The 14,977-nt window shown below is 49.6% G+C and overlaps 1 protein-coding gene across 1 annotated transcript; it reads left to right on the top strand.

Moving 5' to 3' along the window:
• The first annotated feature begins 5,825 nt into the window (after positions 1-5,825).
• On the top strand, positions 5,826-14,119 carry LOC128977379 (probable glutamate receptor). Its single transcript, XM_054394890.1, has 10 exons — positions 5,826-5,904; positions 8,278-8,306; positions 9,017-9,076; positions 9,725-9,904; positions 10,025-10,251; positions 11,069-11,166; positions 11,442-11,659; positions 12,184-12,409; positions 12,943-13,190; positions 14,018-14,119. Exons 1-10 carry the CDS (start codon positions 5,832-5,834, stop codon positions 14,117-14,119), a joined length of 1,461 nt encoding a protein of 486 aa, XP_054250865.1. The 5' UTR covers positions 5,826-5,831.
• Positions 14,120-14,977: the final 858 nt, after the last annotated feature.

The raw sequence follows: 14,977 nt of genomic DNA, 5'->3' as shown, positions 1-14,977 counted from the left end.
GAAAAGGCAATGTTTACATTCCTGGCAAAACAAACCAGAGCCACCTGAGAGGCACCAAATATCCTCTCCTGGCTCAGTGCTTTCTGGCCTTCCCTCACTTTAATGTCATGACTCCAAAAGAGCAGATGGTGATTGATTTGTCAACAGGTTGCAGGAGCAGAACAAGCAAGTGGAACTGGAGACTTGGATTTTCCCAGTCCTAATGATCTGAGCTTTTCTTCTTTTAATTACACTTCTCCCAGCCTCAAATTTGGCCACTTCTGTGTCTGGCCAGTTCTTGCAATTGCAGTTTGCTCTGTGCACATCTCCTGTTCTTTACTGATTTCAGTAACTGCTTCTCACAGTAGGTGAATATCTACATAATGTTAACAACAGCCAAGGTGAAGCTTCCTCTTACACCCTGTGGGTCCACAGAAGAGGCTGGATTTAGAATCCTGCTCCCTGTTCTGTTGTACTCTTTGGAAGATTTTGAGGCTCTGAGGGTGTCTTCTCTGAGACTTGAGTAACCAAGTCTGGTGAGAGGCATCCCTGGCCATGACAGGGAGGTTGGAGTAGATGATCTCTGAGGTCCCTTCCAACCTGAGCCGTTCTATGATGATGAAATACTCAAAATTGCAGTGTAATTGTTCCATGAATTGGTTGTGCAGTAGATCAAATCCATCTTCCATCATGGACCTGTTTATTTCAGTGGAAACCCAGAGGGCCTCACTCTCTGCAGAGGAGCTCTCAATCTGTTCCAAAGCATTTTTTAACCTAAGCTTATTTATGGAGATGAATAAATCTCTGTGCACACACCTGTGTGTATGCAGAGGTGTCTGCACACAGCTGCACCCCCTGACACTGAACTGTGACTGCTCCTTGTCTCAAAAGGGGGAATGAGACAGGAGGGAGAAGGGAATGACTGAAAACAGCCAGGAAATATCTTCTGACTTCCATTCAGAAATGGCTCAGAGCATGCTAAGCCTTTCCCTGACCACTGCACCGTCCCTTCCTCCTGGTATTTTACCAATGCTGCTGTACATAGCACTTTTTGGGATGAATTTTACTACTTCTGTATTGCACTGCCATGCAAAAATTTTCAATGCTATGGTTAAAAAAAAGAAAGGAAAAAAAAAGAAAAAGAGAGATATTTAATTTTTTTTTAAGATGAAGATCTTTAAAATGAAATCCCAGCCCACCAGAATCAGCGTTTTTCCTCCCCATTTTTTTTACTTTTTATTTTTAGGGATGTTGTTTGTGTGTGTCCCTCCCCTTCATTTATTATAGATGTACATTTTATCAGTGATGGAGAGGAAAGTTTACTGAGATGCTTTTTAAAGAGAAACAGAGGTTTTATTTTATTTCAGTCTGCATAGAGTCCCTATTGTTGAGAGGATATTTTGCTTTTGTTTGTACTGACTCTTTTGTGTATATTGCAAAATCTAAAGGTTTGTTTGTAAACCCCCACCTTACACTACTAAAATAAAGATATTTAACCTTCCAGCTGGGCAGCTTTTAGCTGTGCCACAAGACCTTTTCTGTGCTGTCTAGAAGCTTGGAGTCTACAAACATGCTTAATTGTCTGCCTTGTTTTAAAACTTCCTTGAGAGCCTTGAGGCCTTGGGGCTGTCAGTTGGTGACAAACTCCCCAGGAGCCAGCAATGGTCCCTGGCAGCCCAGCAGGCAGCTGTGTGCTGAGCTGCATCCAGAGCAGGGAGAGCAGCAGCACAGGGAGGGGATTCTGCCCCTCTGCTCTGCTGAGACCCACCTGCAGCACTGCCTCCAGTTCTGATGCCCCCAGCATGAGACCTTAGAGCAACCTTCCAGTACCTGAGGGAAGCTGGGAAGGGACTTTTTAAAGGGCTTGCAGTGACAGGACAAGGGGCAATGGATTGAAGCTTGAGGAGGGCAGATTTAGACTGGAGATTAGAAAGAAATTCTTTATAGTGAGTGTGGGAAGGCAATGGAACATGTTGCCCAGGGAGGCTGTGGATGCCCCTTCCCTGGAGGTGTCCAAAGCCAGGCTGGATTGAGGCCTTGAGCAGCTTGGGCTGCTGGGAGGTGTCCTGTAAGGTCCTTTCCAAGCCAAACCATTCTGTGAATCTATGAATGTATTTTCAGTCTTTTTCAGAGTGTAGCCATGTCAGATGCAGCTCAGATTTTCTCAGGTCCAGCAAAGTAGAGGCAAGTATTGGCAGAGCCTGGCATACTGTGGCTGTGTGATACACAGCACATGGATGGTGTCCCAGCAGTGCCTGTTCTGACAGCCAGTGATGGCTCTGGAGGTGAAAATCCTAGGGGGTTGTGGGGCTGGAAAGGAGTTCTTGATTTCTTATTTTAGTATCTTTTGGCCACAAGCATTTAAACTGAAATGTCAAATTGCAGATAATGATATCATGACTTGGAGATAAGGGCTGGAAAGGGTTAAAGAACTTCTTCAGTATGTTTTGTCTAAAAATATTATTTTATTTTTCCATCCTGGCTCAGATCTTGGTTGCTTGTCTTCATCACTTGGATGAGAGGCCCTTGAGGTTTGTGCAGCAGAGGTCTGGAGCATGCACTGAGGTAGCCCTGCAGTGTCACTGCAGTCTCTGAAGGAAAGCAGGTAAATCAGCAGCACAATGCTGCCAGAATTAGTCTCACACTGAGGCTCAGCACAAGGCAAATTTCATTAACATTCTCTAGATGAAAAGTCTCTCTCTAATGCTGGAGTTTGGGGCTGCAAGGCTGCAGGGAGTTACTGCTTTTTTTACCTTTAAAGTAGGAAGGTACATGCAACTTGACAGCTTGAGAAGGTTAAGTTTTTAAAAGGCCTATTTTGTGTCTTTTCAAAGAGCAAGTCTCACAATCAGATTATTTTTATCTTTAAGCAGTCCTTGTTAACTAATTCAGCTCAGGGGAGGCAGGATCATGTCACACTTCAAAGCATCTATCTTTGTTCAGATGGTTTAAAAACACTGCTGGGGTTGATTTCCGTGTGAATTTTACCCTCCTGCTTCCAAATGATGAGTAAGTGCCTTTGCAGCTTGCTTTGTCACACCATATAAGCCCATTAATGATGTGTCCAGTTATTTATTCCTGGGAATGGAATTCATTTCATGCTACCTACACAGAAGCTTTGCTCTTCATTCATCCTGTCTTCCTCAGGGAAGAGGAGGGAGAATTGCTTGCTCAGATCTTCTCAGCAGGCAGGGTGCAGTCTAAAGTGATGAAGGGAACAACAAAGAGTGGAGGGAGTCTAGTGGTGAATGAGGCGAGAGAGAGAAGGGTGGCATGGATTGAGGGCTCTACCAGTGTGTGAGAACAGTTCCTCTTCTATCAATAAACTGATAACACTGCAGGGTTTATTGACATCTAAGCAGTGTTTGCCTCTGCAGAAGGCAAGCTGTGTTGATGCTTAATAATTGATTTACTCAGTGGCATGTCCAGAGAAAGCTTAGGGAAGAAGGCCAAGGTGTGCAGGCTGCTGGAGAGTTTTCCCCCTAGAACAGTGCTTAGAGTTAAATGGGGAGGAAACTTTTGTGCCTTACTTAAATGTGGATGAGTTCCAAGTCCCCTGCAGCTGGGGCTGTAATAGTTGACTCTGCTGAATTCCTGTGAGGGCTTCTCTTTGTTGCTGCTGGGCCTTGATGTCTGTGTTTAAAGATGACCTGGCCCAGCAGAATCAGCCACTTGGCAGTGTTGTGCTTTAGCCCACTTCTGAAGTGAAACCAGTAAATAGATGGCTGTAGGGGACAGGGTTTCACTTCTGTGCCTGTGTATTACACAGAACTGTACAATCCAGAGAGGAATTTAATGGCTCACCCTGAAGCTCAGACCTCCCTTCAGCTGTCTAAGCATTGTGAGGAAATGCTGGGTGTATTTGGGGTGGGTTTTGGTGTGATACATGAGCCCCTCAGCTGACAGCTGCAGTGAGGAAGCCTTGGCTAACTTACATTCCCATCTGGATTTACTGGCTTACAAAAAAGAAAAAAAGAAAGAAACCAACCAAACCAGGCAAAACCTCTCTAGGATTTGTGCTGTTTTCATGGGAATATTTGCTATGCTTTCTGTACATGTGGAATGGACTCAGATTTAGATCTGAGGGTAGGAGCTCCCTCTTTTCCCCTCTTTGTTTACAACTGTTGCAAAGAAAGATGATTGTAACAGAGGCAAATTTGCATTTCAGAAGGCAGTAAGTTAGTGGCTTTTTAAAGAAGCAAGCATGCTGCTGTAGATATTTTTATTTATTTGTATGTTATTTGCTTGAGCAGGCTACACTGGATAGACAGGAGAGATGGGCAGAGCTGGGTGGGACACTGTTCTAAAGAGACAGGATTTGACAGGACCACACAGCAGGCCAGGGTTGGGATTTTCTGAGTCTCAATGTAGTATTCAGCTGCTGGACTAAATCGCTTCCAAATATTGTCTCTGTTGGGTATAGTCTCCTCCTCTCTTTCCCAAACCTCAAGCCACCCCTGGATTCTGGAACAGGAGCTGGCAGGTCCTTTAGAAGCCCCTCAGCCTGGCTCCTCCCTCTCTTTTATCTTTATAAGAGCCTGGAATGCCTGGGAGCATCCAGTGTGCAGCAGCTTCACTGTGCCTGGAGGTGCTCCTGCTGGCCCCAGCCAAACGGATCTAGGAGAGGCTGAAGAAGTTGCTGTAAGTGAGATGCTGCCTTCAATTGCTGCTGCTCTTGCTCTAGATGAGAAGGATCAAAGCCTGCCTGCAACAGGCTCTCTCCTTCCTAGCTGCTGGTTGCTCATCTTGCCCACTGCTGTGGCAGGACTGGTGCCTGCCTTCAGCTCTGCACACAGAGGACTTGAGCAGGAGTAAGCCTGGGGATTTGGTTTGCATTTGGAAGGACTGAAAAGCTGCTAAGGAGTGAGGGCTGCCTATACAGTCCGAAGGGATGAGTTTTCTTGGGCATTTAACATATGTTGATTATCACTGGGGGGTAATGGTGTCCTGAGTCTTGTTTGACACCGACAGTAAATACAGACACAAGTACTGCAGCAGCTATGACCTGGCACTGATTGTTTGCCATCTGTCTGTTGCTGGATTACAAGGGTGCCTTTATTCCAAGGCATGCAGAAATGTCACTGCAGAGTTTGAAATGGAAACGAAGTTAAATATGCTGGGTTTCACCCTCCCCATCCTACCCCTTCTTCCTTTTTCAGAGGAGGATGTTGAGATAAGAGGGCTTCAGAAATAGTTTCTCCTGTCTCTTGGTGCAGGGTGAAACAGTTTTATTTCAGATCAGTTTGGTGCAAGTGAATAAGCTCCTCTGTTTTCTGCAACCCAAAGGGAAAGTGATTTTAAGGTTTTGCTTTTAAGCCCCTGAAACAGAACCTCCTGGAGCAGCTCGTTGCCTCAGCTGGCTACTAAATTGCCTTTAATAGCCCTTTCCCTCTTGGTAGAGCAGAAGGGCCCAGTACCCAGCAGCAGCCCCCCTCAGGTATGTCCTTTCTTTTCCCTATGGGGTCTGTGCCCCTCCATACTGCACAGACCCTCAGCTGCTTCTCTGCAGAGCCTGCACACTGGTTGTTGCTCCCTTCTTCATGGAGAGCTCTCTGGAGGGGAAGCAGTGCAAGCAGCAGTGGATAAAGCCACTTTCTAGGTTTGTCCCCTGTTTTTACTGCAGTGGAGTGTTCACCAGAATCTTATCTTTGGTGTTTGCTATGGCTGGCCTCAGGAGTGACTGTGTTGTCACCTGGAGACCTTTAAACTGAGACTCTTCAGAATGCTGTGCAGAAAACGCAGGACATGCTGGGATTGTGCCCCAGCCATGGGGAGCTGCAAACCCAGCTTTAACCACCTGCATTTCCTCTCTGGCAGGGCATTTCCTTTAGGCAGCAGATATTTCTGCTCCAATGGACAAAGGTCTTCACCTTGTGTTCTGTGTGCTGGCAACCATGCTGCTCCTGAGAGAGTCAAGCCAGACAGGTGAGAAAAGGATCCCCAAAAGCATTCCCAAGTGCATCCACGTCTGGGTTTGCTCTTCCCTACAGGGTTGGGTTTTTCATTCTTTAATTGCTGGTGCTTACAGGATTCTGTCTTGATGCAAGAACTTGTTTCTGAGTTGGCTACTAAGACACCATCAGGGTCTGCCTTGATGTCACAGCTTGTGGCTGTGACTTCATCATGTTATGGGTCCAGTTATCCAGGGTCTTGCTGCTGTAGTTGTAAATCAGGTGGCAGAGAGATCAGGGAAGATTGAAAAGCCTAGACCAAGGGTGCTTAGGTGTCCCTGAGCACATTTACTGTGGTTAAAGCTGCACCCTTCTGAGGCTGTGATCCCCTGAATGGCAGCAAGAGATGCTGAGAGCTGCTTCTGCTGTGAGTGATACTTTCCATGTTACTTGTTCTGGTTCAGCTCTCTCCTGATCACTAAAGGGAAATGCTGGCAAAGGCTGTGAAGGGAAGGGTGCTAGCCTAGGGAGGGAGGCTGGGGTGGAAGACTGGGGTGAGGCGGGCAGTTCTGAGCAAGCTTTGTCACAAGGAGTGAGGCAGGAAGCCATCTCCCACGGGAAGGTTGGGCATGCTCAGAGCAGAAGGGGTAAGGGCCGGACTGAGTTTTGCAGCCACAGCCATTTCCTGCAGCCACCAGCCCCCAGGGAAGAGGAGTGGAGGGATGAGCCTCTTCTCTTTGTCTTGTGCTTTTGTAGACTCTCACAAAGGATTCTCACAATGAGGACTTGGCTTCTGAGAAGTGTCCCTGCAATGGACTTTGAGTTAGTGCTGCAACTTGATTCCTTCTGGCCCTTTCAGGAGGTGGCACAACAGGGTTTGGAACAGCTGCATCCAGTGCCGCTGTGGGGGAGCTGGAGCCCTCAGTGCAGACCATTTCCATCCAAGAAGCCCTAGCAGGTCACCAAAATGAGTCTCAAAAAGCTTTTACTGGCTTCCATGAGTTTCTAAAGGGAGACAAGAGAACCCTTTTGTGAAGATTTCCAGCTCCCATGGAGAAGTGTAGTGGAGAAGGAAAAAACAGGTTTTGTTTCACAGTGATGTAGAGTTCAGCACAAGGCCAGAAAATGCAAACCCAAGGCATGAATAATACAAAATGAATGCTTATAGTGTTGTATTAATGAGGAACTCACAGCTTTTGCTTGGAAGAGTGCAAACAGCCTGCATTTTGGGGCTTTATCTGGAGAGATTTCTGCCTTTTGCACTGTGAATTCTCAGAGTGCAGGGAGAGATGCTCTGCACCTTGGAGAGAAAACATCCTGGGCAGCTAATGAGCCATAGACTGACTCAATTGTGCTTCTTGTTCTGCAGCTCAGGCATTGTGGTTTAGTTGTCCTGCTGCTGGGGTAGGATTGAGGTATTTTGAGTACTGTGAAGAGGGAAGCTGTGGATCAAGTAATTTGCTGTGTTAGATGTCACCTAGCAGAGCACAACCCAGAAGCATGCCAGAGCAGGACTTTTGGAGGTGGATCTTGGTGTCTTTAGCAGAGAGGCTCTGTCTTCACCTTGGGTTTACAGATGAAAACTGAGCCCCAGGAAGGAGAAGTGATACAGAGAAGGTCAGTAGTGGATTTGATAGTTTGGCACTTGGTAGTCTCTCCAGTGCTGTCTGCAGGGTTGCTGTGGCTCTTAGCACACTTCAGCTTGGTCAGTTTTCTGTCCTTCCCTTCACCTCTGCCCCTCGATGGGATGCAGAGAACAGGCCCCACAAGACAGGCTTCCTGCTCCCTCTTTCTGTAGTGTTGTCAGTGGTGGATCCTGGGTTTGGTCATAGCCCATTTGGAGGTTTGTTTTCACAGGGATGAAGTCAGGGTGCTGTAATCTGAGGGGCATGGACGTGCTGGAGAAGGGTTTCTACCCCAGTGGTTGCAATCCCTTTGACAAGGGGAAGGGAGGAATAAACAGACCTGGTGTCTTGGCACTTAATGGTGATGAACTTCTTGTTGGCTACAGGGCTTCTCTTTAGGCTTATAGATGAGGTTTTGTAGGAGGGAGGGAGAAATCTTGAGTGAAGTAGCAGGAGAGCTGGATTGCCACCTTGCCAGGGAGGGCAGTGGGAAATGAGGCCACTGGTTCTGCAAATCCATCCCTCAGTGTGTGGGTGACAGCCCTAAGCATGAAGTTCCAAGCAGAACCCTCTGCAGCCTGAGTGCTTCTGTTTCTGCTGCTGTTCATTTCACACCAATAGTGAGCTGTGAACAGGAAACAGCCAGAGCCTGCTGCAGGTCAGGAGTGCTGAGGGAAGGATAAACCTTCTGTGTGTTGAAAGGAGGGTCTGAACCCTCACTTTTAAGGAGCTGTAAATACAAACCCTGCAAGGAGCTGATACTGCTGTTGTATTTTTTTCAGGAACAAGGAATGCTGATGCTGTGAGGAAGGTAAGGATGGTTAACCTCACTGCTGACAGCTCTGGCTGAAGGCAGATGTGCAGAAGGTCTTACAGCTGAAATTCAGGAAGAGATGTGGTCCCGGGGCAGTGCTTTTCATCTGGGGGGAGTTTGTGTTGTAAGCACGCTGCTGATGGCCATCTCTAGGTCTGCCTGTGTCTCTCTGCTGGGTTTTCATTCAGTCTTCTATCCCAAATTCAAAATTCAGCCATGCCCCAGGGAAGAACCATCCTCCAGCCCTGCTGCTGGTTGGAAGGTAAACCCCTGAGTTCAGCATTCCATGCAGAAGTGAATCCATGGCTCCCCTACTCCTCCTCCTCTCAGGTTTCCTACTGTTCTGTGTCTTCTGGAATTGTTCTTTAATGAGACCTTAATTGGCTGCTGACTGTTTTGCCTGCACCCTGAGCTGCTCTCTTTGGCAGGCTGCAGGCATCTGGGACAACATCTAAAGTAATTTTTTTTTATTCAGGCAAATCACTGCTGGCACCAGCAGCAGTGCAATGCTTGTGATTTATCAGATACAGCTAGGGACAGCAGTGGGGAGGTCACTGCAGCTTACAGGGGGGATTTATAGCTGGTTTAATGTATGTACCCCCCCAACACCCACCCCAAGTCCTATCAACTATCTTCTATCAGCCCTAGCTAAGTGGGGCCATGCCTGGCACTTGGAGAGTGATGATTTCTTCATGCTTGATTTGCAGGTCGCTGACTTAAGGGGATCAGGAGAGGGTCTTCCAACTTTGACTGTCACAACAATCCTGGTAAGGCAGTGACACGACACTGGCAGTGGCTGGGAGCCAGCTGGAGGTGCACTTGGTCCTTTTTTAAATCACCAGTCTCTTTGAAGGTGGTTTTTGGGCTGTCTTTGATACTCCTGCTCATCACTGGGTCTGGATCTTAGTGCAAGGTGTCTGTAGTTTGCAGTGGGAGGATTTGAGGGCTGGGGACACATCTCTGCACCTGAGTACTGTGTGAGGACATCAGACCTCCTCTTTGCTCAGCGGCATCTGAAGGGGCTTGTGTTGCCTGCATGATGTTTTTGCCCTGCAGTGGAGAAATGTAAAGGTCACAGGAGTGCAGGCATCAAAACCAGGCTGTAAAATAAAGCAAATGCAGCTCCTCATGCACCAGAGGAAGTAGCAGCAGTGAATTTTCTGACTCTGCTGTCAGCTTGTGACCCCTACCTGATGCTTTGGTGTTCCAAATGAAATGGATTTGGGCTTCTAGAGCAGGACAGGTCATCATTTACTTCTGTGGCTTGTAGAATGCAGCTGCCCTGCTGGAGTCTGGGACTGGAGGTGACCCCATGGCTCCAGGGCTGTCTCTTGAGTTTGGGGTAAGGTCTTGGGGGAGGGTGTGCCCTGCAGCCTCAGCAGTGAGTCACTGTGGGTTTTGCCCTCCATGCTCAGGAGGATCCCTACGTCATGGTGAGGAGTGCAGAGCTGGAGGGCTACTGCATGGACCTGCTGAAGGCTCTTGCTGCCATGCTTCACTTCAGCTACAAGGTGAAGGTGGTGGGCGATGGGCAGTACGGTGCCGTCTCTCCCGGGGGCAACTGGACTGGGATGGTTGGTGAAATCCTGAGACAGGTAACTTGCAGGGTTCTGGCTCTGAAGGAGAGCACAGTGCTGCTGGCAGCTCTGGGGCTTCATGGGGCTGTGCTCAGGGACTGAGTCAGTCTGTCTCTGCTGTTCCTCTCCACCTTACAGGAAGCAGACATGGCAGTGGCTCCGCTGACAGTCACCTCTGCCCGGGAGGAGGTGGTCTCCTTCACCACCCCCTTCCTGCAGACTGGCATTGGCATCCTGCTTCGCAAGGACACTGTCTCTCAGGAGATGTCTTTCTTCCACTTCCTGGCTCCTTTCAGCAAGGAGACCTGGACTGGCCTTTTATTTGCTTACCTGCTGACCTGCTTCTGCCTCTTTCTTGTTGCCAGGTATCAGTGAATTGGTTTCACAGATTTTGATCACTGCTAAGAAAGTTCCAGGGTGCATTTTGCTTTCAGGAACTTTCTGTACAGGTCCAGAACCAGGGCTGATAGAGCTTAGGTCATGTCAGGCTAAGACAGCCTTAAGGGTAGGATCTCCCCAGGAGCAGCAGCACTGTGGCTGTGATGTGGATTCCCTGGGGCTGCTGAAAGGAGCAAGTTCTTGTACTTCAGGTCTGCTCCTGCTTTTATCAGAGCTTGTTTTGACCTCTGGCCATGGCCCTAACTGCAGGTCTCTCTCCTGCTGTATTTTTATCCCCTGTGTCCTGCTTTGACTTGTGGCAGAGATTCTCTACTTCTACTCCACCCCCTTCCCAGGAGGTTCAGCTCTCTCCTGTGCTCTTTGCCAGGCCACAACAGCACTCTGCAGCTGCAGCCTCCATCAGACACTTTATTGCTGCTTCTCTAGTTTTATGCACAATCTTTCTAGGTAAGGATTTGCTCCAGGGAGCAGCCTGATAGTACAGAGAGAGCCAATATTGCCACTCATGTGCCAAGGGGGCTGGATTATGCAATAGCTCAGGAAGAAAGTGTCTGGCAAAGCTGTCACAGCACCGCCTGAGCCACCACTGCTGCAAACTGGGAGGCACTGAGCAGCAGTGCTTTGCTCAGGAGTACTTTGCTCAGTACTGCTGCAACTGGAACTTAAGGAGAAAGGAAGAAAAGGGCATTTCCAGGCCAGCTGCACTGCTGCAGTCACACTGCAGGACTGTTTGGTCATTTTTGTCCCCTGAATGTCTGGTTTTATCCTGTTGTTTTTCCCCAGATTGAGCCCCTGTGAATGGAATGAACCAAAGAATGAGGAGAACCACTTCACCTTCTTAAACAGCCTCTGGTTTGGAGCAGGAGCCCTTGCTCTGCAAGGTGAGCAGCAAAGCAGCTCTGGGAGCAGTGCTGGGCTTTGTAAAGCTGGTGGCAGCTTCAGCTCTCCTCAGTCTAACACTGCTGTGGTGTCTTGTGGGGGAGAGGTGTTCAGGGACACTTGACAGCTCTGAAACTCCCAGTTTGGGGACTTCTGATGACAGCAGCTGCAGGGCAAGCGTGGGAGCTTAGCCTCTGCTGGAAGGGAAGCCTTTGACTCAGGCTCAGGGATCTGAAGCTGCCTGTGGCCATCACCTCAGCAGGTGTCTCCTCTGCAGGTGTCACCCCCCGGCCCAAAGCTCTCTCGGTGAGGGTCATTGCTGCTGTCTGGTGGCTCTTCACCATCGCCTTGCTGGCTGCCTACATCGCCAACTTCACCGCCCTGCTGAGCTCCAGCAGTGAGCAGCTCCCAATCCAGACTTTTGAAGACCTTGTGAAGCAGAGGAAGCTTGAGTTTGGGACACTGGAAGGCTCCTCCACTTTCTACTTCTTCAAGGTGCAGAGAGCCTCCCTGTGCACATGCAGATGTGCTGTAGAACTGCTAAGCCTAGGCCAAGCTGTCTGGCTGATGCCTCTGGGTCCCTGTCACCCTCATTGCTCTAGACCTCACCAATTCTCCTGTAGTAAACACTGTGGGTGTTTTGCTCACCTCTTTTTCCACCTTTTCTCAGAGAGGAGCACCAAAGGGGGACTACATTTCTGTAGTGTGTTCCCTCCTTAGACAGCAGTGCTGGTCCTTGAGGTTCATCCCTGTGTACTCTGGAAGAATGAGGAAGATAATTTCTGGGTACATTCACTGGATGCCTGCAACAGTGGCCTCTGAGGGTGGGAAATGTTTCACCCTTGTATGCCTGTAGCCCTGTGTATTAGAGAGGAACTCTGCCAGCCACGGGGTAGCTTTCAGTAGAAGGAGCTCAAAGGGCACTGGGCTAACGAACTCCAATCTGTATTGCCAGCATGAGATTTTGTTTAGGTGATTGTCCTACACTTCACTTTGACATTTGGGTTTTTGTGCCGCAGAACTCCAAGAATCCCATCCACCAGATGATTTATGAGTACATGGACAAGAGAAGAGACCATGTCCTGGTCAAAACCTACCAGGAGGCCGTCCAGCGCGTGATGGAGTCTGACTATGCCTTCATTGGAGAGTCCATCTCTCAGGACCTTGCAGCTGCCAGGCACTGCAACCTGATCAGGGCCCCTGAAGTTATTGGAGCCAGAGGATTTGGCATTGCCACTACCCAGGGTTAGTCACTGTGCAGTGCTGCTGCCCCACTGTGGGGTGGTCCATGTGGGTCTGACGTAGCAGGTTGATAGAGCACAGGGCCTAGTCCCAGAACTTGCACACACCTCCTGCATGAGCAAACTGGCAACCTGCCAGGCAAGGCTTTCATTCTGTGGACAAATTATCCCTGACTCCTTGAACTCTAACATGCAAACAATTCCAGCCCTCGGGGGTGTCACTGGCTTCTGTGGGTGGCTTTGGTTTAGCCTTGGTTCATGCAACAGCGTTGCTGATGTGTGCTCAGCAGGGTGGGCACCTTGCTCCCAGGTGGAGCACAACTGCTCTATTTCCCCGGTGCCTTCTTTCTGTCACTGTCCTGCACCTATTATACCTGGACAGGCCTGGAATGGGATTGTCTCTGCTTGCAGAACCAGCAGCTGAAAGCTGGAAAGCAGCACCCAGCCCAGCCTGCCTGGTAGTGCAGCAGAGGCTTGCTTAACGCTGTGCCCAGTGGCTGTGACTTCTGCCCTGTTTGTTCTTTCTACTGCTGGCAGCATCCCCCTGGACCAAGAAGCTCTCCATTGCTGTCCTCAAGCTACGGGAGTCAGGGGACCTGGACTACCTGCGCAACAAGTGGTGGGAGAGCAGCTGCATGCACAGGAGTAGGGACAGCTGGAGCCCACTGCAGCCCCAGGCTCTGGGGGGCCTCTTCCTCACCCTCGCCATGGGCCTGGCGCTCGGCGTGATCGCGGCGCTGGTGGAGCTCTCCAACAGAAGCAGGCACACTGCTGGGCACCTGAAGGTGGGTGAGGGCTGGCACCTCCTGGCCTGCTCCCTTCTGTTTAGCATGGACACACCAGGCACTGCTGGAATTCCATGTGGATCTTGCTTCTACTAAGGAAAGCAATGTAGTGTGGGGAGGGGAGATAAATCATAGTCATACGTTAGAAGGGACCTCAGGGATCATCTGCTCCAACCTCCCTGCCATGGGCTGGGACACCTCTCATCTAGACTCAGCTGCTCAAGGCCTCATCCAACCTGGCCTTGAACACCTCAAGGGAAGAGGTGTCCACACTCTCCCTGGGCAGCCTGTGCCAGAGCCTGAAGAAGCTCCTAAGCTCCAGTCTAACCCTGCTTTCTCTCAGCTTCAAGCCATTCCTTGTTGTCCTGTCTCTAGCCACCCTCATGGAAAGTCCCTCTGCAGCCTTCCTCTAGGATCCCTTCAGGCATTGGAAGGCAGCTCTAAGGTCCCCCTGGAGTCTTCTCCAGGCTGAACAACCCTTTAAAGGGTGAGAGCTGTGTAGCCTGAATTAGATAAAAATAATCAAACAACCCCACACCTCCCCAAAAATACCTTAGGAACATTCCCTGCAGCTCCTGGGCAGCCAAAGTGCCCTGCAGTACCCTGAGGGTGCAGAGAGGCCAGGCAAGCATCCAGAACAAGTTTATTCTCAGGTCTGGCTCTTCTCAAGTCATTCGACAAGCAGGAAAAGACATGGAAAGTGCAGGAGCATGCACCTCGGTGGTGCTGCTGCCCACCCGCTCCAGCAGCTGGGCTGTGCAGCCTGAGAGGTGGTTCCATGGCACAGAACAACTCAGCCCCTCCTCTCCTCCCCTCTTGCCTTGCAGAAGTCCTGCTGCTCTGTTTTCACAGAGGAGATGTGCGCTCGGCTGCGGGGCAAGGAGAGCTCCAGGCACAGCCAGGAGGCTGCGGGGAAGGCCAGCGCTTGAGAGGCTTCTGCTTCAGCACTGGGCATGGCTTAGTTTCTGTACTGCCTAGGAATTAGAGCCCTGTAGAGATGTCCTCCTGCAAGTCTAGAGGGGTAGTTTTCTAATGGCAAACACAGAGAGCACTTCTGGACTGGTGGTGGAGCTGGATACAGAAGGAAATGAAGTGACTTGGAAGGACTGAAATGGCCGAGTGAGAGTGCAGCTGTTAACAATAAGGGAGGCTGACAATGTGGTGAAATAAAGCTGAGCTGGCCAAGGTGGATCCGTGTTTAGTTTAGAAGTTCACTGTGCATGTGAGTGCCTGTAGGAGTAAGTGACTCAGGTCAGGTTTATGTGCAGCCTCTGCTCACCAATGACAGGATGAGGTACAGCCTTGACACTCTGAAGCTCTCCTGCCTCTTACCATGAGCAACTGCTTCTCAAACAGGGCAGTTACCAACTGCACTCTTGCCCTCTCACAGGCAGCTGGTCACTGTGAAGGTCATTTCTGAATCAGGAACAGAGCTGTGGCATAACCCCCACAGAATGCTGCCTGCTCTGTAGTGACCTAAAACCTGAAAGAGAAGCAGAGCTTGAGGCTAAGGAACTGAGACTTGAGAAATGTTAGACATGGCCTTGTCCTCTATCAGTGTCCCACTCTAGAAGTGGCCCTGCTCAGCTGCTGAGGGTGCTTTGTCCTGCTTAACTGGCCAAGAAGTATTTAGGAAGAAGACTGACAGCTGACCTCCAGCAGTGCCAGGGCCTGAGCTCACATAACCACTCCATTGAAACCAAGCTCCCTGGGCAGGGGAGGCAGGGAGCTGCAGTATTCCCTTGCTCCCAGAGCAGAATCTGACATTCATAGACAAGTTAGCTCTT

The sequence above is a fragment of the Indicator indicator genome, chromosome 32 (assembly GCF_027791375.1).
Source record: "Indicator indicator isolate 239-I01 chromosome 32, UM_Iind_1.1, whole genome shotgun sequence".
Classification (NCBI taxonomy): domain Eukaryota; kingdom Metazoa; phylum Chordata; class Aves; order Piciformes; family Indicatoridae; genus Indicator; species Indicator indicator.
The sequence above is the reverse complement of the archived record's forward strand: the minus strand, read 5'-3'. Positions and strand labels throughout refer to the sequence as shown.